Raw genomic sequence first — 23589 nt, forward strand, 5'->3', positions numbered from 1 at the left:
ATAATAATTGTTTAGAATTTTAAAAATAATAGGGAAATTAATTTTTAAAAAATTAATTTTCTGTGGAGCAAAAGTACAGATGTAAAAGAATTTATTTTGGAAAAAAAAATTACAAAATTTTCAACTGAAGTGACTAAAATTATAGTTGAGGTAAATTTTTTTTTTTTTTTTAATTTTGCAAAAAATTAAAATACCTTTTGTCGATTATTTTCTCACTAGACGCCTTTGATTATTTTTGTTTTTCCATTTATTAAAAATTATTTTAAAATTTTTTGTATAAATACATGTTTCCGGGTTTTTCCTGCTTTTTATAAAATATTAAACTTCTCATGAAAGGAGCTTTAAACAATATACGGCAACTTTAAATATAGAATGCAAAGACGACTTTGTATCCATAAATAAATTATTTTAATAAATTATTTTATAAAATTATTTTAATAAAATATTTCAATAAATTATTTTAATAAATTATTTTATAAAATTATTTCATAAAATTATTTTAATAAATTATTTTAATAAATTATTTTATAAAATTATTTTATAACATTATTTTATAAAAAATAATTTATTATAATAATTTATTGAAATATTTTATTTATTATTAATTTAATTTAATTATTATATTAATAAGAAAAAAAAATAAAATCCAATTTTTCAAAATTAGCAAATTTTTTTATTAAACAAGTAAAATTGAAAAAAAATTTTATTAAAAAAAAACATATTGAATGTATATATTTTGAAATTATTGTACTAGAAATATTAAAAAAAAAATTCGCGTAGGATTTCTTTTTTTGGCAGAAAATAAGCGTGTAAATTTTTGTTTTGTTGGCACACATCATTTTAATAATATTCTTTTTTTTACATTAACAATATAGTTTTCTCTTTTGGTACATTCTCAATTTTTAATTTCAAAATGGAATTTAATTTTTTCCAATGAACAAGCAATTATGTTTTGTATGTTAAATTATAAATGAATATTGTTAAAATGTTTACTCATGTAATAATTTTTCTTTTTTTTTTTTTTTTTTTTTTTTTTATTTCGATATAAAACAAAATCGAGATAAAATTCAAAGAACATTTAAATTTATAGAGAGAATTTATTGAAAGTGCGCGAATCGTAAAATTTTATTCTTTCATTTTAAAAAAAAGTAACTTATTTAAAGGCCTTTATTTTGAATTATAATTTCTAATTTAAAAAAAGGTTAATTATTTGATCATAACAGTTTTTAATTTTAAAATACTTTTTCGAAATTAAAAAAACAAATATTAAAATTGAAACTAATAAACTTTTTTTAATCTAATACTTTATATTCTTGTATTAATTTTAATTTATTTTTATATTAAATATAATTAAAAAAATTCACATATATAAAAAAAAAGTAGTATAATTTTTTTTCGGAGAAAACGAAATTTTCTGCCAATGAGAAAAAAATATAAATGTAATTAGAATAAGCCAAGTTTTAAAAATTTTCCTCGCTTTGAAGAAGCAAAAAAAAAAAAAAAACGTATTTCTAGTTCCGTAGGCGTCAGTGCATAAAATTCAGCTTTCACTGAAATATGGTCTAATTAAAGAAAAGTAACACCAATAGACATTGATATTCAATTAAACCAATATATATATATATATATTTTTCATGTTCCTTTTCATGTTCCTTTTTTTGAAATAATTTTTTATTCACAATAACTACATTTTGAATAAAAAATTATTTCAAAAAAAGGAACATGAAAAATCCTATACACATATGCAAATAGATTTAAAATATACAAAAATTGTTTCTTCCATTTAATAACTAAAATAAAAAATTACACCTACGCAAATTTTTTTTTTTCTTTCAAAAAATAAAAAAAGAAACATATTTTTTTGGAAAATTATAATATTTTGAATAATTTGCTTTTTTGGTAATACGGTTTTTTTTTAAAATAATAAATATGAAAAAATAATTGAGAATTTACACATATTCATAGAAATTGTGACAAATATAGTGAAATGAATTCTTCATTATAAATATGGAATATTACAATAATCAATTAATCTCCAAAGTGACCGACAATTAACAGGATTGAGTTTGATTTTGTATCCAGAGGGATATTACCGGGCATTAATGTGACTTTTGACAATCAACTCCATTTTATCAAAAATAATCCTGACCTCGGGCGATTTTATTATTTATATTTTACCCCCAAAGGTATATTATAAATTTTTTTTAAATTATTTATAATATAAAAAAAAGAAATTCTTTTCTCCCAATAATCAATTTTATTTTATTGAACATGTAATTGTAAACAAATTTAATGCATTTTTTATATTTATATATAAATAATAATCATAATAAAAATTATTATAATTATAATAATAATAATTATTATTATTAATTATAATATTAATATTTAAAAAAAATACAATATATGTTCAAATAAATAAATATTTTTGTTAATATTATTATTAACAAAATATTATATTTTTCATTAAGTTTTTTTTTTAAATTTATTACAGGACCTTTTTACTGTAATAAATAAATATGTACTACACCTACTGAATTATTTAAAAATAAAAAATTTCTAAAATAAAGAACACTGAATCAATATCGAAAAATGTTTTAAGTAAAGATGGAAGATTTGATGTTTTTATATAAATTAAGAAAAACTAATAGAAAATATTTTTTTATTTTTCAAAACAATTCAATTTTTGATATTAAATTTATTATTATATTCAATCATCATAAGAGTCTTATAGGAGAAATAGTAGAAGAATTGTTCTTTTAAAAATTAATCGATGTCATTTCATGTTCTATTATTTTTTTGCAAAAACAATTTTTCTCACATTTTATTAGAAATTACAATTTATTTTTTCACTTATTTTTTATATATATATATATATATATTTTTTTTGCGTGATGGAAAATTTTTGTTGATTTCTTATATATACTATATTACTGATTTCTTGAATTCGTCTTGAAATAGAAAGAAAATGGAAAATAAAGAATGAAAAACTTTCTCAACCATAAATATAGAAAAGGTCGAGTGACTTCGCAATAGATAAATTCAAAATCGAAATATGCAATGTAAAGAAAAATGAAACAAACATTGCGAAGTCCTATATAAGTGCAAAGAGAAATTTTTGATATAAAAAAAGGAAATTAAATTATAATATTTTTTTAAAATTATAATTCTTTAAAAAAATAATCTATTTTTAATAATTATTTTTTTTTTCTGCTGAAAAAGTAATAATGTGAAAGTAATATTTTTAAATCAACTTTACATGATAAAACAGACTTTCTTATAGAAACCTTATGCCATAAAAGGTTTTTTATTCTAAAAAAAAAAAAAAAAAAAAAAAAAAAAATGGCAAATTATTTGAAAATAGTTTCAACCCTGTGAAATTTTAATATGCAATATAATGTAAATACTCTCTTTCTCTCTTGTGCAATTAAAAACCCTCCTTTGCTTATTATTATATGCAATAAAGATATATTTTCATAACATATTTCACATAATCTAACAGCGTTGGATGGAAACTATTAAATTCCAACATTAACTTCAAAAATTTTCAACTTATTTCATCGTTGTAAGATAAGATATTAGATAAAAGAGGTATTTTTAAGAAAATTATATAATAAATTTGCCAAAATAATTAAAAATCCAGATATAGTTTCTATTCGCGAATAGAGGAAATTTTTTTTTTTTTTATTTAATTTTATTCAAAGAAATGATTTATTTTTTAATTTTATTTTTCATTTCCAAATTCATAGGGGTAAAAAAAAATTTGAAACAAAATATTTGAAGTGATCTTCGAAAAAAGAATAATTGTAATTCTATTTATCACCTTTGTTACTGATTTAAATTATTAATTTAAAAAAATACATTTATTCAATAATTGTAATAATATTCGATAAAATATTGTAATTCCCATTTATCTCCTCTGTTATTAAATTAATTGGAAAATTAAAAAAAAAAAAAAAAAAAAACTCACAATTATTACTAAATTAATTTATTTTTTGATTGTCTTCTTTTATTGTTTACCTATTTTTTGATAATCCGATTATTTAATTAATTTAATTTTTCTTATATCGAATTTAATAATTTATTAACTATACGAAAACTTGAAAGTTTTCTTCAACTGAATTTATTTAATTATATAATAATAAAATGCTTGGTCTGTCCTTTTGTCCTAACTTGAAGTTGGCCTTTTCTGATTTCACGTGTTTTTTTGAATAATAACACAAGCACACAAAAAATAAAAAGTTGTTTGGCCGAGACACTACACTAGTCTATTTTCATGTATTTTTTCACGCTGAATCCGAATCCGAAGTCAGAATTATCAGATTGGCTCTTATTTTTGAGATAAACTCAAAAAACTGCTCAGAAAGAAAAATAAAATCAAAAAGTTACAAAATTTTTGAATGTCACTGCAATAGTGTAATTCCATGTATTTTTTGTCGCTGAATCCGAATCCAAAGTCAGAATTGTTAGATTCGCTCAAATTTTTGAGATAATTGCAAAAAAACACAAGTAACGAAAAACTCAAAATACTCAAAATCAGTTTTTTGGAATTATCTTCAAAATTTGAGCCAATCTGTCAATTCTGACTTCGAATTCGGATTCAGCGTGAAAAAATACATGAAAATGCACTATCGTAGTGTTTCGGCATAAAAATTTATCTGTGCCCCTAATTCAGAATTTTTATCAGTTTTTGGCGATTTTAGCTCAAAGTAATTTGTTTTTGCCAGAACATTACGATAGTGCATTTTCATGTATTTTTTCACGCTAAATCCGAATTCGAAGTCAGAATTGACAGATTGGCTCAAATTTTGAAGATAATTCCAAAAAACTGATTTTGAGTATTTTGAGTTTTTCGTTACTTGTGTTTTTTTGCAATTATCTCAAAAATTTGAGCGAATCTAACAATTCTGACTTTGGATTCGGATTCAGCGACAAAAAATACATGGAATTACACTATCGCAGTGACATTCAAAATTTTTTTAACTTTTTGATTTTATTTTTCTTTCTGAGCAGTTTTTTGAGTTTATCTCAAAAATAAAAGCCAATCTGAAAATTCTCACTTCGGATTCGGATTCAGCGTGAAAAAATACATGAAAATAGACTAGTGTAGTGACTCGGCCAAACAACTTTTTATTTTTTGTGTGCCTGTGTAATCTTATGAGGTGTCAAATTTTGAAAATTCTTTTTCTCATTTTTGCCAAAGTTGTATAATTGTGTTTCCAAATTTCGAAATAAGTTTCTTTAAAATTCCAAATTCGAAAATTCAATTCTCGAAACTGAACACAACGTTTACCAGCGAAATTTTTTTTAAAATTGTATATTGATTCAAAAATTGTATACAAATACAAAAAATTTATGATGAGAAAAAAGATGCGCCAGGAAATTTCGTACAAGATAGTAATTTGAAAAAAATTTATTTTTAAAAATTAATTTTTAAGGAACCAGGGGCCAACGAATACCTATTAAATATTAATTATAAAAACACAGGCCTCGAATCAACTTAAAGACACAAAAAAGTCGTTTTAGTCGATTTATATTCCAAAAAAAAGTGGATTAGTTTTTTATTTTAACAAAAATATTTTACAGATTTTTAAATAAAAAACTTTATTTTTAATAATAATCCTTTCCGAAGGGTTAAAGTGGAAATTTTTAGAAATAATTAAATTTCAAAAGATATATTGTTAATTTTCAAACAATTATTAAATTTTACAGAACTAAAAATAATTTATCAAACAATTTTTGGGAAAATATTTTTTAAATTTAATTGAATTTTCAAAGATTTAAAATTGAGATTTTTGAAATTAATTGAAACTTTAAGTGTTTTGTAATTAAAATTTTAGATGATTTCATTAAAAATTTATTAGAAAATGCGGACAAAATACAATAATTTGAAAATCATTTTTAATTGAAAAATGGTTTCAGATAGTTGAATTTTCATACAATATTATCAAAATAGTTAAAAATAATTCAATTTCCTTAAAGTTATAATTGAAATTATCAAATTTCAAAAAAAAAAATTTCGATGGAAAATTTTAGAAATAATTAAATTTTAGATGCTTTTAAATTCAAATTATTGAAAATTCAATTAATTTTGAATTCAAATTTTTGAGAATAATGAAATTTTATTTGATTTTAAATTTGGAAAATAATTGAATTTCAGTTCATTTTGAATTGAAAATTTTGGGAAATAATTGAATTTTAATTGAAATTTTGGTTAATAATTTAATTTAAATTCATTTTTGATTGAAAATTTAAATAATTAATTTTGAATAGAAATTTTAGAAAATAATCGAATTTTATTTTATTTTAAATTGAAAACTTGGTAAATAATTAAATTTTAAATTGAAAATTGTGGATAATTATTGGATTTTTAATTGATTTTGAATTAAAATTTCGGGTAATAATGTTTATTTTGAATTGAAATTTTTAAAAAATAATTCAATTTTATTGTGATATATTTTCTTTTTAAATTATAAACAATTGTTAAATTTCATAAAAATTTTAATTGAAAAATAATTTTGATATAATTGAATTTGTGATGTATTTCATGAAAATTATTAAAAATAATTAATTTAGTGAAGAATCATTTTAGTTCAAAATTTGTTAAATAATTGAATTGAAGAAGATCTGAAGAAGATCTACATTTTATACTAAAAAAATGTATTTTATTTACATTTTTTTTCAAATGTAAAAAAAAAATGTCGCATTTTATAAAAATAAGTCGATAAAAGTAGTATAATCCGAGGCCTGTAAACATATAATTTTTATTATTATCATTTAATATGTAATAATATTCTAATAAATTAAATTATTATTGATAATATTAATCTTTAATTTCTTTATAACAAACAATTAAATACTTTAAATTTTGCTAGTTATTAATAAAAGAATTAATTTACAAAGATTGAAAACCTAATTAAATATTATTTCTTTTCTTAATTTATTAAAGCAGATTTACAATTTACGATTTTCTAATTTGTCGATAAAAATAGAAAATAAATAATATATTAAAACATTTGAATAAAAATTCAAGAAGTAAAATTTTCATATATTTGGAAAATTTTGCTCAGAAAATGATAATTTTGAAAAATAAAATTCTTATACTACTTTTATTTAACGATCGTTCTTTATAATAGTCTTTTTTTGTTTCTAGAGCTAATTTCAATATAACCACACTTATATAACATGCGATCATAAAAGAAAAATGATTTGATATCGTTCTTTGATTTTTATAGGGCTTCATTAATTACCAATAACAATTTCTTATATAGGTAAAATTCAATTTTCTAATAAATAAATTCATAATTTTATTTAAAAAAAAACAAAAACCTTACACGTGATTAAATTTATATTTGAGACAAAATAATAATGTGCCTACACAAGATAACTTTAAGTTTCATATTAATTTCTTGTACATTTCTGTTTCTGGTGTTTAAAGGAAATTTATTACTTCAAAGCAAAATAACGTCATTTAAATAATGTTATATAATTTTACAAGTCACTGTACTCTCTATTTGATGTAAATCAGTCTTGATTGTGAAAATTTTCAATTTTCTTCCAGTTTAGAGAGATAATATTGAAATTTTCAAATTTTCAGAAATGAAAGAAAAATATAATTGCGAACAAGTTTTGTAAAAAAAAAAAAAAAAATTTATATAAGCATTAAGACTTTTTTCGCTAAATATTAATAAAAGTCTTTATCTATTTAGAAATGAATTTCGCCGATAGAAAAAAAAAATTTTTTTTTTTCATTCAAAATATTATTATTTTTATTCAGGATTTTTATTTTTATTATTATTATTAAATTAGTAATTAATTTTTTTACAGTATAAAAGTATGTAAAAAATATAAAAAAATTTTTTCGTATAAAAAAAGATATATAAATGAGATGAAACAAAATTATTATTTAGAAAAAAAATTTGTAATTTTTTTTTTTTGCATCTATTCTTTTCCTTGTTTATCTGTATAATTATTATTTAATTATATACAATGTAGTTGACTGAGTTTGCTGTTCGGTTAATAAATTAGATAATAGAGATAAAGATACGTAATATTTACATATACAAATACAAAAATCGTGTACATGACTAGCTGAAAACTAATCTACCTTACGATGGAAAGTCTTAGGTAAGTTATACCATGACTTGCCTAATAATTTTCAAAGTACGCTGGTAATGGTTAAGAATTTAATACTCAATTTGTTACTCCTTATCTTCCTTTGACAGTTTCGTTTTTTAATTAATAATCAAATAATTTAATAATTTTTTTTTTTCAATTTTTAGGAAATAAAAATAAAAAATTAAATTAAATTAAATACAAATAAAAGTAAAATAAAAACAAAATTAAATTAAATTAAAATTAAAATTAAATAAAAATAAATTAAATTATTAACAAAAAAAAATCGCAAATTTAACTGGAGATAAAAAAATAAAAGAAATAAAATTAAAAAATTATTTTTTTAAAATATAAAAAACGGTAACAAAAAATTTTTTTTACTGTTCAAATTTTTCCTTAAATACAAATTTTATTTAGAGAATACTTTATAGCTTTACTCGAAACATTATCATCGTTATTAAATGTAACCATTACCATTGTAATAAACATACAATTAGAATTTGGATTGTAAACTTTATAATCCATTAAATACACATTGTCTTATTTTAAAATAATAAAAACTAGATTAAAGATATGATAAATGTTACAATTTAGATTAAATTCTTTTTTTTTCCCAAATTTTATAATCCATTTTTTTTCCATGTAAAAAAAATAAACCGAAAATATATAATAAAAGTTAAGAAAGAATAATAAATTATTTTATGATAAATTTTTCATTGTGGTCGTAATTATATAAATGGAGTTGTAGATAAAATGAAAAATTCTCGTATATCAATTATATTAATTGTAAAGATTTATATATATATATATATATTTAATATAATCGTAAACTAATAAGGCATATAAATTTATATAGTCATTAGTAGAAGATAAGATAAAAACAAAAATGAAAAATTATGATTAGTGCGTCACATTGAAATTTAATATTTCAAGGATAGAATATTTCTCTGAAAGTCATTGTCAAAGCTAAATGTAATTTGAAGAGACATTTTTTTTTCCATTTCACTGAAAAGCAAATTATTCTTATACCATAAGTTGAAGTGACAATATATATGTTATATTAAAACGGAGAATTAATTTTCATTTTTATTGTCAAAAAAAAAAAAAAATTTATCCAATAAAAATATGAATGAAATTTTCGACAATGGGAATTCACAAAGAAAAAAACATTATTTACGTCAATTTCTTTCAATTTTGACAGGTGAGATTTTTTAATTCATAAAATTTCGTATATTGAGTTAATTTTAATTAAAATTAAATAAAATTCAAATTCAAAATTGAAATTTATTTTTTATTTTAATCGAAATAAGAAAAAATTAAGTTGATATAAAAAAAATTTTTTGGGGCCAACCAAAATGTGATTAAATCAAATTTTATTAATACTTGCGAGAAAAATAATAAAAAAAAAAATGATAAATTAAATTAAATTTGTTTTTGTTAAATAAAAATTATTCTCATATGAGAAAAAAAATTGACAAAATTATTGATCATAGAAATGATTTTGTAATAAATTACGTCTTATTAATTAAAGAAGACAAAAAAAATTATATTAAATCGTATGTGAGTTAAATTATCTCAAACATTGTTTTATTATATAATAATTTTTTTTATGTAATTTTTTTTACCAGCTGTGAGTCAAAAAAAAGAAATTTATTAAAACAGGATGAAATCGGTTATCAACATTTTTTTTTTTTTTTTTTCTAAATATAGAATATCTTTTTACACGTGCCTCTTTACCTGAGCCAATAAGTACTTTTCTTTTCCTACCAAACAATGCCCCCCCCCCCCATCACCAGGACAAACCAGTCTGGGTCTGTTTTCACCTCGCGTGTTTTGCAGAGTTGTCACTTTGTTAGGTCCCATTTTTTCACGATCCTCACATAGAGTTGAAATCGAATATTAAAATAAATATTAATTTTATAAATTGTTTATTAAACCGAATATTTATTAAATATTTTATTTTTTATTTAAATTAATATATAAATTAATTATTTTAACTAATAAAATTTTTTAAACTAATTTTCATTATTATTAAATTTATTATTAATTATTATTATTATTAATTATATACATTATTAAATAAATATTAATATAAATAAATTAATTAAATAACAAATAATTAGTATTAAATAATTATTATTTGAGTCAATAGTATTTTTTTCAAATACAGAAATTATTGGTTCAGATATAGAAATTATTGATTCAAATACAATTTAATTCAAATAAAAATTATTTGGTCCAAGTAAATATTTATTTGATTTTTTAAGTAATCGATTATTTGAATCAAATAAATTTTTTTTTTAATGTAGAATATTCGTGTAATTCCGCTAAATAAAAATTCTACTGTAAAAATTCGGCTTAATAAAATCAAAAAAATTGGTAAATTATAAATTTTGTTAAATAAAACTTTCACTAAATAAAAAATCGGTTCAATAAAACCAACAAAAATTAATTATAAATTTTGTGGAATAAAATTTCCGTTAAATAAAAATTCTACTGTAAAAATTTGGTTCAATAAAGCCAAAAAAAAAATTTTCTTGAATAAAAATTCTGCTGTAAAAAATTCGGTTGAATAAAACCAAAAAAAAATTGTTTTAATTATAAATCTTTGTTAAATAAAACTTATGCTAAATAAAAATTCTACTGTAAAAATTCGTTTTAATAAAACCAAAAAAAATTGATTATAAATTTTTTTTAAATAAAACTTGCTCTAAATAAATATTTTAATATAAAAACTCGGTTAAATAAACCCAAAAATTGATAAATTTTAAATTTTGTTAAATAAAAATTCTGCTATAGAAATTTCGGTTTAATAGAACAAAAAAAATTGTTTATAAATTTTCTTAAATAAAACTTTCTTTAAATAAAAATTTTAATTGAAAAAATCGATTTAATAAAACCAAAAAAATTGATTATAAATTTTGTTCCGCTTCCGCTAAATAAAAATTCTACTGTAAAAATTCGGCTTAATAAAATCAAAAAAATTGGTAAATTATAAATTTTGTTAAATAAAACATTCACTAAATAAAAAATCGGTTCAATAAAACCAAAAAAAATTAATTATAAATTTTGTTGAATAAAATTTCCGTTAAATAAAAATTCTACTGTAAAAATTTGGTTCAATAAAGCCAAAAAAAAATTTTCTTGAATAAAAATTCTGCTGTAAAAAACTCGGTTATATAAACCCAAAAAAATTGATTAATTTTAAATTTTTTTAAATAAAAATTCTGCTATAGAAATTTTGGTTTAATAAAACCAAAAAAATTGTTTATAAATTTTCTCAAATAAAATTTCCTTTATAAAAAATTTTAATGTTTAAAATCAGTTTAATAAAATCAAAAAAAGTTGATTATAAATTTTGTTCCACATCCGCTAAATAAAAATTGTACTGTAAAAATTCAGCTTAATAAAATCAAAAAAATTGGTAAATTATAAATTTTGTTAAATAAAACTTTCACTAAATAAAAATTCGGTTCAATAAAACCAAAAAAAAATTAATTATAAATTTTGTTGAATAAAATTTGCGCTAAATAAAAATTCTACTGTAAAAATTCGGTCATGGAAAATTAATTAAAAATTCGAATTAATTTTATTGATAGACAAGAAACGTTTTCATTTTGGTTGTTCGAACAAAATATTTTTTTTCGCTCAAAAAATAAAAGAAAAAAAAAAAAAATTTATTCCTAAAAAAAATTATTTCCCACAGGTTACATCTTATTAATAGATGTTGGTGCACAACTTTCTTGGTCATCGCCAGCACTACCATATTTGACGAATAAAAAAATTTCCAAAATTCCAATAACAGATGATCAAGGTGCATGGATTGCTTCAATTGTATCACTCGCTGGTATCGCTGGTTATGTGGTTAATCCACTTCTAATGGATCGAATAGGACGTAGATTTACCCTTTTTCTATTTGCAATAGCACATCTTATTTCTTGGATATTAATTAATTTTGCCAATAATTATCATTTTTTATTAGCAGCAAGATTTTTTGCTGGCTTTAGTTTTGGTGGTAGCTATAGTTTTCTTCCACCCTATATTGGTGAAATAACTGAAAAAAATTTACGTGGTATGTTTATTGTTTGTAGTGGCGTTTGTATGAATCTTGGTAATTTTCTCATTAATTTACTTGGTGCATTTCTCAATTATGAAACAATGAATTTGGTAATGATTTCATTGCCAATTATTGCAATATGTTTCTTTCCATTTATGTTGGAAACACCCTATTATTATTTAATGAAAAATCGTGAAGCCGACGCAATTAGAATACTTGTAAAATTATATAAAACAGAAAATGTCATGATTGACATTAAAAGAATGCGCGATGCAATGGAAAATAAAAATAAAAGTGTAAATAGTTTTTTTCTATTATTAAATGAACGTGGTAGTCGAAATGCACTTATTATTATTATTTTGGCAAATTTAACATTAGCATTTAGTGGTTTAGTTGCGATACAAACATATGCTCAATCAATTTTTCAACAAAGTGGCTCAACATTAGATGCAAAATATGCGGCAATGATAATTGCTAGTGTACAAATATTTTCACGATTACCATCAGCTCAATTAATTGATAAATGGGGTAGAAGACCGGTTTATTTATTTTCTGGTATAACATCAGGATTATTTTTATCATTGGTGGCATTATATTTTTTTCTAAAAGATTATCTTATAATTGATGTTGAATTTATAAATTGGCTACCATTGGCTGGCTTAATTTTATATCAGTTTATGAATAATGCTGGTATTTATACATTACCAAATGTTTTTAGTGGTGAACTTTTTTCAGTTAATGTAAAAGGCGCTGCTATAATGATCGCGTCAATTGTTATGGCAATTTCTTTTTTTATTACAAAAATGATGATACCCCTGTTGAATAATTCATTGGGTATTTATACGACATTTTGGATATTTTCCATTGTCTGTTTTATTGGACCAATTATTATTGTTTTCATTACACCCGAGACTAAGGGTAAAAATTTGGAGGAAGTTTTAGAATTAATGAGCAAAAGATGATGTATATAAAATTTTTTTTAACTTTCGAATGTGGTTTTTGGAAGCATGAATGTTTTTTTTTTTTTTTTGGGAAAAATTTTATTTAATTTTATAAAAAAAAGTATTATTAATTCTTCTCTAGAATTAAAAGAAAGAAATAAAAAATTATTGTAAATTTAGTCATTTTCAGAATTCAGAATAGAAATGACTGAATTTTTATTATTTTTAATTAAAAAAATGCAATTTTATAAAATTTTTTAGGAAAGATTATTTGTATTTTAGAAAATTAGTTTTCTTTTTATACTCATTAATATTGTACAAAGATTATGTTTTGATACGTTTTGTAGAAAAAAAAATAAATATAATTTAATTTTAAATCTAGAGTTATTAATATCAATGTTTATATTAATTTTTAAGATAATTAAAATTTTAAAAAAATATTTTCAATTCAAACAATCAAATTTAATGTCAAGTTTTTAACTTACATTTAATTAATTATTTTTAAGTAAATTAATTATTAAATTAATTTTGGTTTAGTTTATAATTTAATTTTTAAAAAAACGAGTAAATTTCAACACAAATTTACATTTGTTTAAATCTTTACGACTTTAATGAAAGGTTATCTGAAAATGGCTTCCCAGAAGTATAATGGTTTATGTGATATATGAAAAACGAAAGAAAAAGACAATTGCATTCATTATTAGTTACGAAAAACAAGACGTATAATTTCAAACGTAATTATAATTGTTGGAAATTTTTTTTATTTAAAATTTTTGAATGATTTTTAATTAATAAAAAAAAATATGGCCAATAATGAAAAAATTGAATTTACCGTGGGAAAAAGAGCGTTTTTTTTACAGTTTCTTTCCATTCTCAGTGGTGAGTGTTATAATTATATTTTTTTAACAGAAAAATTTCAAGAAATTAAATTTTTTCGATTAATTTTCTTTTTTCAATAATAAAACGAAATAAATTTAAATTATTATTGTAGAATTAATGCAAAATTTTAATTCAATTAGTATTTGAACAAAAAAATAAAAATATTAAAATTAATTTACAAATTTGAAAAACAATTCTATTTTCATTTGTGCTTCAATCTTACTTCAATTTTTTTTATATTTCATCATTTAAATTCACTTGTTTTTGATTTTTTATTGTAATTCTTGTTTTTATAAAAACTAACGTTTATTTTTTTTAAATAATAATAATAGTAATAATAATAATTATTATTATGAATTATTTTGATTAAATTATTAATAATAATAATTATTAATAATTATAAATTCTCCTCATTAGAAATTTTAGTTAATAAATAAAAAATTGGAATGTACGATTGTCTTAGGTGCACGTGTAAACGAACAAATGTCACATATTATCAAAAGTTGATAATAATAAAATGTGACATTGTCTCTTTATACATTCACCTAAGTCTTAGATTTCTTTAGGAATGTATAAGATCATATTTGTGTTTGACACGTGTATTTTTTAATTCAAAATTTTGCAAAATTCACACATTGTGTAAATAAATAAAATTTACTAAACAAATTTTTCAAAATATTCACTTTAAATATTTGAATTAATGAAAAAAAAATAATTTTTATCATTCACTAATTTTTTTGCCTTTGAATTAGTAAAATTTAAATAATAGTAAAACAAAAATTTTTTCTATTAACAAATTAGTAAAACTTAACTATTTAATATTGCTAAAAAAATTTTTTACTAACAAATTAGTTAAAATTAACTAATTAATATTAGAAAAATAATTATTTACTAACAAATTAGTAAAATTTGACTAAGTAATATTTTTAAAAAAATTTACTAACAAATTAGTAAAATTTAATTAATTAATATTAGCAAAAAATATTTTTTTACTAACAGATTAATAAAATTTAATTAATTAATATTAAATAAAAATTTGTACTAACAAATTAGTTAAATTTAACTAATTAATATTAGAAAAAAATTATTTACTAACAAGTTGGTAAAATTTAATTAACTAATATTAGAAAAAAATTATTTACTAACAAGTTGGTAAAATTTAACTAATTAATATTAAAAAAAAATATTTACTAAAAAATTAGAAAAATTTGTCACTAATTCAGAGTACAATAAATATTACCTATTATTAAATTATTAAATATTTAATAAAAATTCAATTTCTTGGAAATATTTCACCAAATTAAAAAAAAATAAAATCAAAAACGAAGTTAAATTAAAGAAAAAAAAATATTCTTACAGGATATAGTATATTTGAATTAATGAAAAAAAATAATTTTATTCATTCATTAATTTTTTTGCCTTTGAATTAGTAAAATTTAAATAATAGTAAAACAAAAAATTTTTTTTTATTAACAAATTAGTAAAACTTAACTATTTAATATTGAAAAAAAAATTTTTACTAACAAATTAGTAAAAATTAACTAATTAATATTAGAAAAATAATTATTTACTAACAAATTAGTAAAATTTGACTAAGTAATATTTAAAAAAAAAATTACTAACAAATTAGTAAAATTTAATTAATTAATATTAGCAAAAAAAATTTTTTTAATAACAGATTAATAAAATTTAACTAATTAATATTAAATAAAAATTTGTACTAACAAATTAGTTAAATTGAACTAATTAATATTAGAAAAAAATTATTTACTAACAAGTTGGTAAAATTTAATTAAATAATATTAGCAACAAAATTTTTTTTACTAACAGATTAATAAAATTTAACTAATTAATATTAAAAAAAAATTTGTACTGACAAATTAGAAAAATTTGTCACTAATTCAGAGTAGAATAAATATTACCTATTATTAAATTATTAAATATTTAATAAAAAATCAATTTCTTGGAAATATTTCAACAAATAAAAAAAAAATAAAATAAAAAACGCAGTTAAATTAAAAAAAAATATATATATTCTTACAGGATATAGTATGATGTTAGATATGGGAGCACAATCAGGATGGCCCTCACCTGCCCTACCATATTTAAAAAGTGAAAATTCCAAATTTTTCCTATCAAAAGCAACAAGTGCATGGCTAGTGTCAATAATTAATATATCAGGAATAATTGGAACAATAACAGCAACATTTCTTATGAATCGAATTGGAAGACGATTGACATTATTAATTTTTGCTCTCTTACAATTAATATCATGGATATTAGTTTATTTTGCCGAAAATTTACAATATTTATTTATAGCAAGATTTTTCGTTGGATTAAGTTCAGGTGGACCATTTGTAACGTTACCCGTTTATATTGGTGAAATTTCACATAAAAATTATCGTGGTACATTATTATCGTTGGATAAATTATTTTTGAGTATTGGCACATTTTTTATTAATGTTCTTGGTTTATTGCCATATAGAACAATGAATTTAATAATGATATTGGTGCCAATTTTATCATTATGTTTATTTTCATTAATGCACGAGACACCATATTATTTATTGATGAAAAATCGTGATGATGAAGCAATAGAAACATTAATGAAATTATTGGGTGTGAAAAAAAGGGAATTGATAATAAAAGATATTGAGAGAATGAAAAATTCTGTGATTGAATATAGAAAATGTGAAAAAAATAGTATTTATCAAGTTTTTCGTGATAAAGGTAGTCGACGTGGATTAATAAGTTTTATTATTGCTGAATTGACATTTGTTTTTTCGGGTATTATTGCAATACACGCGTATGCACAAGAAATTTTTAGTTACAGTGAATCAACATTGAGACCTGTTTATGCATCAATGATTATGTCTGGAGTGCAAATAATTGCTGGATTTCCTTCATCTCGATTTAGTGATAAATTAGGAAGAAGACCAATTTATTTGATTTCGGGATTAACAACAGCATTGACATTAGGAATTGTTGGATTATTTTTCTTCTTAAAATATTTTTTGTTAATGAACGTTTCTAAAATTACTTGGCTACCATTGATTGGTTTAATTTTATATCAATTCACATGTAATATTGGTATTACAACGATACCATTTGTTTATTCCGGTGAATTATTTTCAATTAAAGTAAAAGGTGTGGCAATTATGTTTTGTGCAATTATTGGTTCGGTGGGATCATTTTTAACAAAAATGATGATTCCATTTGTTAATGATTTTGCTGGAATTTATACGACATTTTGGATATTTGCCTCTGCTTGTGTTATTGGACCAATTTTACTTGTTGTAATTACACCTGAAACAAAGGGAAAAACACTCGAAGAAGTATTAGAATTGATGAGAGAAAAAAATAAGATGAGAAACAAAAAGGAAAAATGTTTTGTTACGTAGAAATTAATAATTAATAATTAATTATTAGTATTTAATTCTAAAAATAAATTATATTAGGAAAAAGTATATTTGGAAATAAAAAAAAATCAATATTTGGAAATCATGGAATTTTGATAATTTAATTGATTTTTTCGCAAGTAAATTTTTAATATCTAAAATTTTGTCATCATAATTCACATGCGAATTATCTTATATTTTTTCAATTAAGATATATATTTAAATGCAGATTGGTAGAAAATAATATCAACATAAATACTTGTAGCAATGTCTCCAAAGGTTGTGACATAAGACAAATCTTGCCTAAATGATAACAGTTTTATTTCTACGTGTCATTTACTTTAGTAAGACGAAAAAAAGCACATACTCTCTTTGATTCACACAAAATAAAAGTATACAAAAAAAAAAAATTTCTAATAAAATTTAAAAGTGAAATTTTGTGCAATGTTCCCATTATTATCATATTATTATTTAATTAAAGTTTTATATCAAAAATAAATTTCAAAATTTTTTGTAAGTCGTGCAGAAAAATTCCAAAAATTTCAAAAAATCGCGATTAAAATAAAAAAGAAATAATGAGTATTTGTAATTCATGTTCACATGGGGAAGATAATGAATTAGAGAAGATTGAAAATGTTCCAATTAAAGAAATTCGTCGGGAGAAAAAAGCTCATTTTGTTCAATTTATTACAATATTGAGCGGTGAGTATTTTTTATTCTTGTTTTAATTTATAAAAAAAAAAAAACATTACGTTTCCTAGAGAAAAAGAAACTAAAATATTGATTTTCAAATGAATTTTTTTTTTTGCAGCCTACATTTTTTTAATAGACGGTGGCGCACATATGGTGTGGACATCGCCTTCATTACCATATTTAAAAAGTGAAAATTCACATATTCCTATAACACAAGAAAAAGCTTCTTATCTTCTTTATCTTATTAGTTTCTCATCAATATTTGGTCCATTTTTATATTTATTAATAACAAAACAATTGGGACGTAAAAATACAATTCTTCTACTTGGTACATTACAATTATTATCATGGATATTAACAAATATTGCAACGAATTATACACTATTGTGTGTGGCAAAATTAACATTTGGATTGGCATTTAGCGCTATTTGCAGTGCAATACCAATTTATATTGGTGAAATTGCTGATAAACAAATTCGTGGTACATATTTATCTATTATTATTATTTGCTCAAGTATTGGTGCATTTCTAATGGCATTATCGGGTGCATTACTCAATCATAAAACAATGAATTTAGTTATGACAATGATGCCAATTTTTGGATTTGCCATGTCAATTTTCATGACTGAAACACCATATTATTATTTAATGAAAGGTTTTGAGGAAGAGGCAATACAAGTTTTAATGAAATTAACATCGGTAACGAGACGAGAATTAATTGCCGATGATATTGAAAGAATGAAAAAGACATTAATTGAAAATGAAAAAATTGAAACAAATATTTTACGCGATTTATTTATTGATAAAGGTGGACGTAAGGCATTTATTATTGTTGTAATAACAGCATCATTTAGTGGTCTATCCGGTTATATTGCAATACAAGCGTTTGCTGAGGAAATTTTAAGTTACAGTGACTCGGCATTATCGGCAAAACATGGAACAATGATTTTAACGGGAATACAAATTTTTTCCGGACTAACGTCATCGTTATTGATTGATACATGGGGTAGAAAACCAACATGTTTAATATCAGGATTATTATCGTCATTAAGTTTGGCAATGGTGGGAATTTTTTATTTATTTCAATATTTTTTTCAATTTGATGTAAAATTTTTTGCATTTGCACCACTTGTTGGCTTAATATGTTTTACATTTTCATGTAATATTGGAATTAATCCAATATCATTTATTTATGTTGGTGAAATATTTCCAATTCATTTAAAAGAATATGCCGCAATGACTGGTGGTATTACATTTTCCATTGGATGTTTAACATCAAATTTTATATTACATTCATTTAATGCCAATGGTAATATTTATGTGGCATTTTGGATTTTTTCTATATTTTGCATTTTACAAGCATTTATTGTTTGGTTTGTTATGCCAGAAACAATGGGTAAAAATCTTGAGGAAATTTTATTAATAATGGGCTATGAAAAGAAACAATCTGAGAAAAATAATATTTGTTAAATTGTTATTTTGATAAATAAATATAAATATAATTAGAAATGTTTGTGTTTTAAATTTAAAACATTTATCAAAATTTTTTAAATTGAAATTATTTTTATAAATAAATAAATTTTTGGTTTAGAAACTTTTTTTTTCTATTTTACATTTAATATTAAGCTCTACTCCCCGGATAATTTCATCTTTTCATATTCTACATTTCAATTTGAATTAAGGAAGTCCATATCATAGTCATTTAATTAATTTGAGTGTTTTTTTCTTTCTTTTTTTTTTTGCTATATTTGATCAAGTAAAATTGTCTTTATATAAATCCTTACTGCCTTTTGTCAAATTGATATTAAAAATTAAAATGTCTTCTTTTATTTACACAAGAACTTTTCTCTATGGAAATTAAAAAAAAAAATTAAACCTGCCCATAGAAAAACAGTAAAAATGTTCCAAAAATCATTGAAAATATAAATTCACTACAAAATTTATAATAGAATTATCGAATCATAAAATTGTAATAGATTTATTACATAAAATATTTCAATAATGAATTGATTTTAAGAAGAATTGTTATATGATTGCCAAAATATTGAATTGAGTTATAAAATGAATTTATTGAATGATGATTAATTGCGAGACAAAAATTGAATAACTAAGCTAATCAATTTTTTTATTAATAATTCTTATTAAAACACAAATTTCATAACTATTTTCCCGAAATCTTTTATTGTTTAAAATATTATATAAAGATGTAATCTAGTTTCTGCGAGAATTTGTATAATTGGAAATTCGCTTTTCACATTTTCAATGGAAGCTTTGTGGATAATATTAAATATTAAAAACATTACTTCATATATAAGAGAAACGAATATTGAATATTGAATGTTCAATATCAGTTGCAAATGACAACAAATTTCATATACTGATGTAAAAACAAATATCTTAAAATATACATAAATGAGATTATTTCAACTAACCTGACCAAAATTTACCATTACACAACCTGGCTAAGAATATAATATCGCGGAAATCAATTCCATCGACTCTTGAGATGATTCTCCCCATTGGTTTGAATTTTCATTATTCCAATCCTCATCTAAAACAAAACAGAAATAGCTCAAAAATAAATTTTAAAATAATATATAATTAATGAAAAATTAATAAAAAAAACAAGTTTTAGATAAATTTATTGAACACAATTTATTAATTTACAAATTGTAAATTTATCATTATTAATTTATAATTATTGATAAATTTATTTGAAAATTGTTAATTAATAGTAAAATAAAAATTTGAATAGAAAGTAAAAATTAAAAAAAAAAAAGAGCATAAGGTATTGGTTTTACAATAGGGAAATTGTAAGAGAAACAATGATGGTATCAGGTTGGAAAAGCTGATGATATAGTCTTTTAAGATTAATAACAGTTAAAGATGACCCCGATTGCAGAAATCACCCTGTATAAATAAGGAAAATCCTCGACGAGGCGCCAGTCAACCTACGCGATTTAACTCCCTTTCACTATATATATATATATATATATATATATATATATATATATATATATATATACGCGAATTTCCGACGCCCTTGTGCTTTTGAGGTAACTTTGCAAACTTCGAAAAATATCCAAAGCTTACGTATTCTAAGCTTCATGTACATTTCGGATAAAACTCAGAAACTATAGCCCTTCTAGAACCCTTTCTCTTTTGCAAATATTGATATATCCAAACTTGCATTTATATCATATGATCAAACTAATAATTCTGCATAAGAAAAAAAAATGAACTTAAATTTTTCAATTGCAAAATAAAAAATAAATTTATTTCTTAATAATTTTTAAAGAAAAAACAAAATTTCAGTTTTATTCCAAAATCTTTGTCAAATACTTTTATTGAAATTAAAAAATACTTATTGAATAGAAATTTTTGAAAAATTGTCGAAATGAAGAAAAATTATTAAATAAAATTAAATTCTATTATTAAAAAGAAATTGGGAATATTTTTTTTTTGAATTTATTTAAAATTGAATTATTTATGAATTTTTAAAATTAGAATATTGTTCACAATCGGTGATAAAGGGGGATGAATAAGATGCAAATCATTCTATATCGTATCGTCTAGAATTTTCTCTCACAGGAGAATGGGAGATGAGTAAAATGTTATTACCCTTTGGTTTAGCGTTATCGATCCCCAACGACAAAGCACGAAATTTCTGCAATACTATTATGATCACGCTTCATTACATTGGAGTTTCATTTTTGCATTACACCTAATTGAACTTTCAAGTGTGATTGTCATATATTATGACTATATATAAATTTCACTCATTATCGATTTCCAATTACATTTCTCACAATCAAAAATAATTTTTTTTAAAAATTTCCTTATTCTTTTTAATAATTAAAATTACATTGAAAATAAAATTATTGTATAAATTAAATATTTTCATTGAAATATTATTGATTTTTTTTTATAAATAGATTTATTTAAAGCAATAAATGTTTGAAAAATTCTCTAGTAGAGATTTTTAATTTAATGTCTGGTACATTCTTACTTGTTCTTCTAATTAAAGAAGTTCTAAGCTCAGCAAAAAAAAAAAAAGTAAAAGAAAATTAAAAAATAAAAGACAAGAAGAATAAGTTGAAGTTTTTTAAATCAAGATGAGAAACAAGAGCTTGAAGCCTTAGAGCATTTCTGAATTTGTGTTCTAAGAGTTTTGTTTGACTTTTTTGCGGTTGTTTAAAGAATGAAAGACCTTTTTTATCTTAATTACGTTGATGAAAACCCTGGGGCTGATTTTTGTGAATTTGCGACTGTCATAAGGGGTCGAGAGAGCGATGGAACGAATCACGTTTAAGGTAGATTTAATTTAAAAGAAGATTCGATTTAATCGAAAGCACCCACTACAAAATTATTCCTCATACGCATCGTTAAAAAATATTATCTCAATCCTATAAAACTATTATAAAAAAAAGGTATCCTATTCACTTTATCTTTGATTTCCCCCCCCCAAAAAAAAAACAATATCCAATCTAGTTCAAATCAGTAATTAAAGTGGTTTAATGTGCTTTTTAAATTTTATTCTAATGCCTCGGGTGACGTCAAAGTTTTCATTCATGAATTTTTTTTGTCCCCGAAAAAAAAAGAGATTTTTCATCTCTTAACTGGCAAAACGAAATTGAATATATACTTTAAACAAATTTTAAATTTAGATTTATATTTCAATTTCTAATTTAGGAATAAATAATTTAATTGTTAAAAATTGAATTTATTTAAAAAATTTTTTAACGCAAATTTAAATAAATAAAAGAAACTTACGTTTCCAGCATTTGATAAATGGATCTCCAATCATTCCATCCATACAATAACAAACAGGAGTGACTCGTTCTCGTAATTTGCAAACGGTGTTAATTCCACAGCTATCTTCACAAAGATTCATACATATTGAATCAAAACAAGCCGGTTTATAATCTGGACAATGATGATGTTCAAAGCATTCCCCTTTAAAACAAAAGAACAATATTCAATTTTTGTATTATTTTGCAATATATCGATAATTTTGAAAAAATTATAATAAAATTATACGTACGTCGTAATGTGTAACTTTTACATCCAAGAAAAATCGCCAGTAATGTAAAAATCGTCACGCAATTCATATTTCAAATTTTCAAAATAAATTATAAATATTTGAAAAATAAATCACTTATTTCTTTGATTGTTAAATATCCTACAACTTGATTTCTTAAATTAATAACTGTAATAAAATAAATATAATAATAAAACAATGTTTAATAATTTGTTTTTTACAGAACAAAATTTCGTATATTTTCCATATAAATAATCGTTAATAACTGAATAGTATTGCGTCACTAATTTTCTGCAAGTTGAAGATAATGAAGAAAAGTATAAATAGAGATTTTTGAACTTTGATCTTATTTTATCATAATATTTTTCCATTTCGAACTATATATATATTCAATTTATAATTATAACTTAGCATTATTTAAAAAATAAATTCGTAAATATTTATATATATATATAATTTTAAATT

General features: G+C 21.1%; 4 protein-coding genes across 6 annotated transcripts; 3 read left to right on the forward strand and 1 right to left on the reverse strand.

The window, feature by feature from the left end:
* Positions 1 to 9038: 9038 nt before the first annotated feature.
* On the forward strand, positions 9039 to 13490 carry LOC127284454 (facilitated trehalose transporter Tret1-2 homolog). The gene is made up of 2 exons (XM_051309893.1): positions 9039 to 9316; positions 11822 to 13490. Exons 1-2 carry the CDS (start codon positions 9241 to 9243, stop codon positions 13132 to 13134), a joined length of 1389 nt encoding a protein of 462 aa, XP_051165850.1. The 5' UTR covers positions 9039 to 9240; the 3' UTR covers positions 13135 to 13490.
* On the reverse strand, positions 12023 to 23582 carry LOC127284455 (uncharacterized). 3 transcript variants are annotated; one of them, XM_051309897.1, is made up of 4 exons: positions 23128 to 23582; positions 22857 to 23039; positions 20516 to 20634; positions 12023 to 12169 (listed from the first exon to the last, which is right to left on the reverse strand). In XM_051309897.1, the coding sequence occupies exons 1-3, from the start codon at positions 23192 to 23194 to the stop codon at positions 20546 to 20548; spliced, it is 339 nt and encodes a 112-aa protein (XP_051165854.1). In that variant the 5' UTR covers positions 23195 to 23582; the 3' UTR covers positions 12023 to 12169; positions 20516 to 20545. The 3 variants fall into 3 exon arrangements, with proteins under 3 accessions (XP_051165854.1, XP_051165852.1, XP_051165851.1); XM_051309895.1 differs by lacking the exon at positions 12023 to 12169 and adding an exon at positions 17150 to 17298 and having other exon boundaries at positions 23128 to 23416; XM_051309894.1 differs by lacking the exon at positions 12023 to 12169 and having other exon boundaries at positions 20237 to 20634; positions 23128 to 23419.
* On the forward strand, positions 13819 to 17825 carry LOC127284453 (facilitated trehalose transporter Tret1-like). The gene is made up of 2 exons (XM_051309892.1): positions 13819 to 13992; positions 16036 to 17825. The coding sequence occupies exons 1-2, from the start codon at positions 13917 to 13919 to the stop codon at positions 17391 to 17393; spliced, it is 1434 nt and encodes a 477-aa protein (XP_051165849.1). The 5' UTR covers positions 13819 to 13916; the 3' UTR covers positions 17394 to 17825.
* Positions 17735 to 19592, forward strand: LOC127284452 (facilitated trehalose transporter Tret1-like). Its single transcript, XM_051309891.1, has 2 exons — positions 17735 to 18092; positions 18202 to 19592. Exons 1-2 carry the CDS (start codon positions 17966 to 17968, stop codon positions 19551 to 19553), a joined length of 1479 nt encoding a protein of 492 aa, XP_051165848.1. The 5' UTR covers positions 17735 to 17965; the 3' UTR covers positions 19554 to 19592.
* Positions 23583 to 23589: the final 7 nt, after the last annotated feature.

This window comes from Leptopilina boulardi, unplaced genomic scaffold (assembly GCF_019393585.1).
Source record: "Leptopilina boulardi isolate dan_hultmark-lab unplaced genomic scaffold, ZJU_Lbou_2.1 LbouV2_325, whole genome shotgun sequence".
NCBI classification, from domain to species: Eukaryota; Metazoa; Arthropoda; class Insecta; order Hymenoptera; family Figitidae; genus Leptopilina; species Leptopilina boulardi.

Bases quoted from the DNA above. Each gene is read 5' to 3' on its own strand.
- LOC127284454 (XM_051309893.1), top strand. From the start codon at position 9,241: ATGAATGAAATTTTCGACAATGGGAATTCACAAAGAAAAAAACATTAT. The intron at 9,317-11,821 runs GTGAGATTTTTT...TATTTCCCACAG, and splicing joins ATTTCTTTCAATTTTGACAG to GTTACATCTTATTAATAGAT.
- LOC127284453 (XM_051309892.1), top strand. From the start codon at position 13,917: ATGGCCAATAATGAAAAAATTGAATTTACCGTGGGAAAAAGAGCGTTT. The intron at 13,993-16,035 runs GTGAGTGTTATA...ATATTCTTACAG, and splicing joins GTTTCTTTCCATTCTCAGTG to GATATAGTATGATGTTAGAT.
- LOC127284452 (XM_051309891.1), top strand. From the start codon at position 17,966: ATGAGTATTTGTAATTCATGTTCACATGGGGAAGATAATGAATTAGAG. The intron at 18,093-18,201 runs GTGAGTATTTTT...TTTTTTTTGCAG, and splicing joins ATTTATTACAATATTGAGCG to CCTACATTTTTTTAATAGAC.
- LOC127284455 (XM_051309897.1), bottom strand. From the start codon at position 23,194: ATGAATTGCGTGACGATTTTTACATTACTGGCGATTTTTCTTGGATGT. The intron at 23,040-23,127 runs GTACGTATAATT...TTTGTTTTAAAG, and splicing joins TAAAAGTTACACATTACGAC to GGGAATGCTTTGAACATCAT. The intron at 20,635-22,856 runs GTAAGTTTCTTT...GTTTTGTTTTAG, and splicing joins ATTTATCAAATGCTGGAAAC to ATGAGGATTGGAATAATGAA.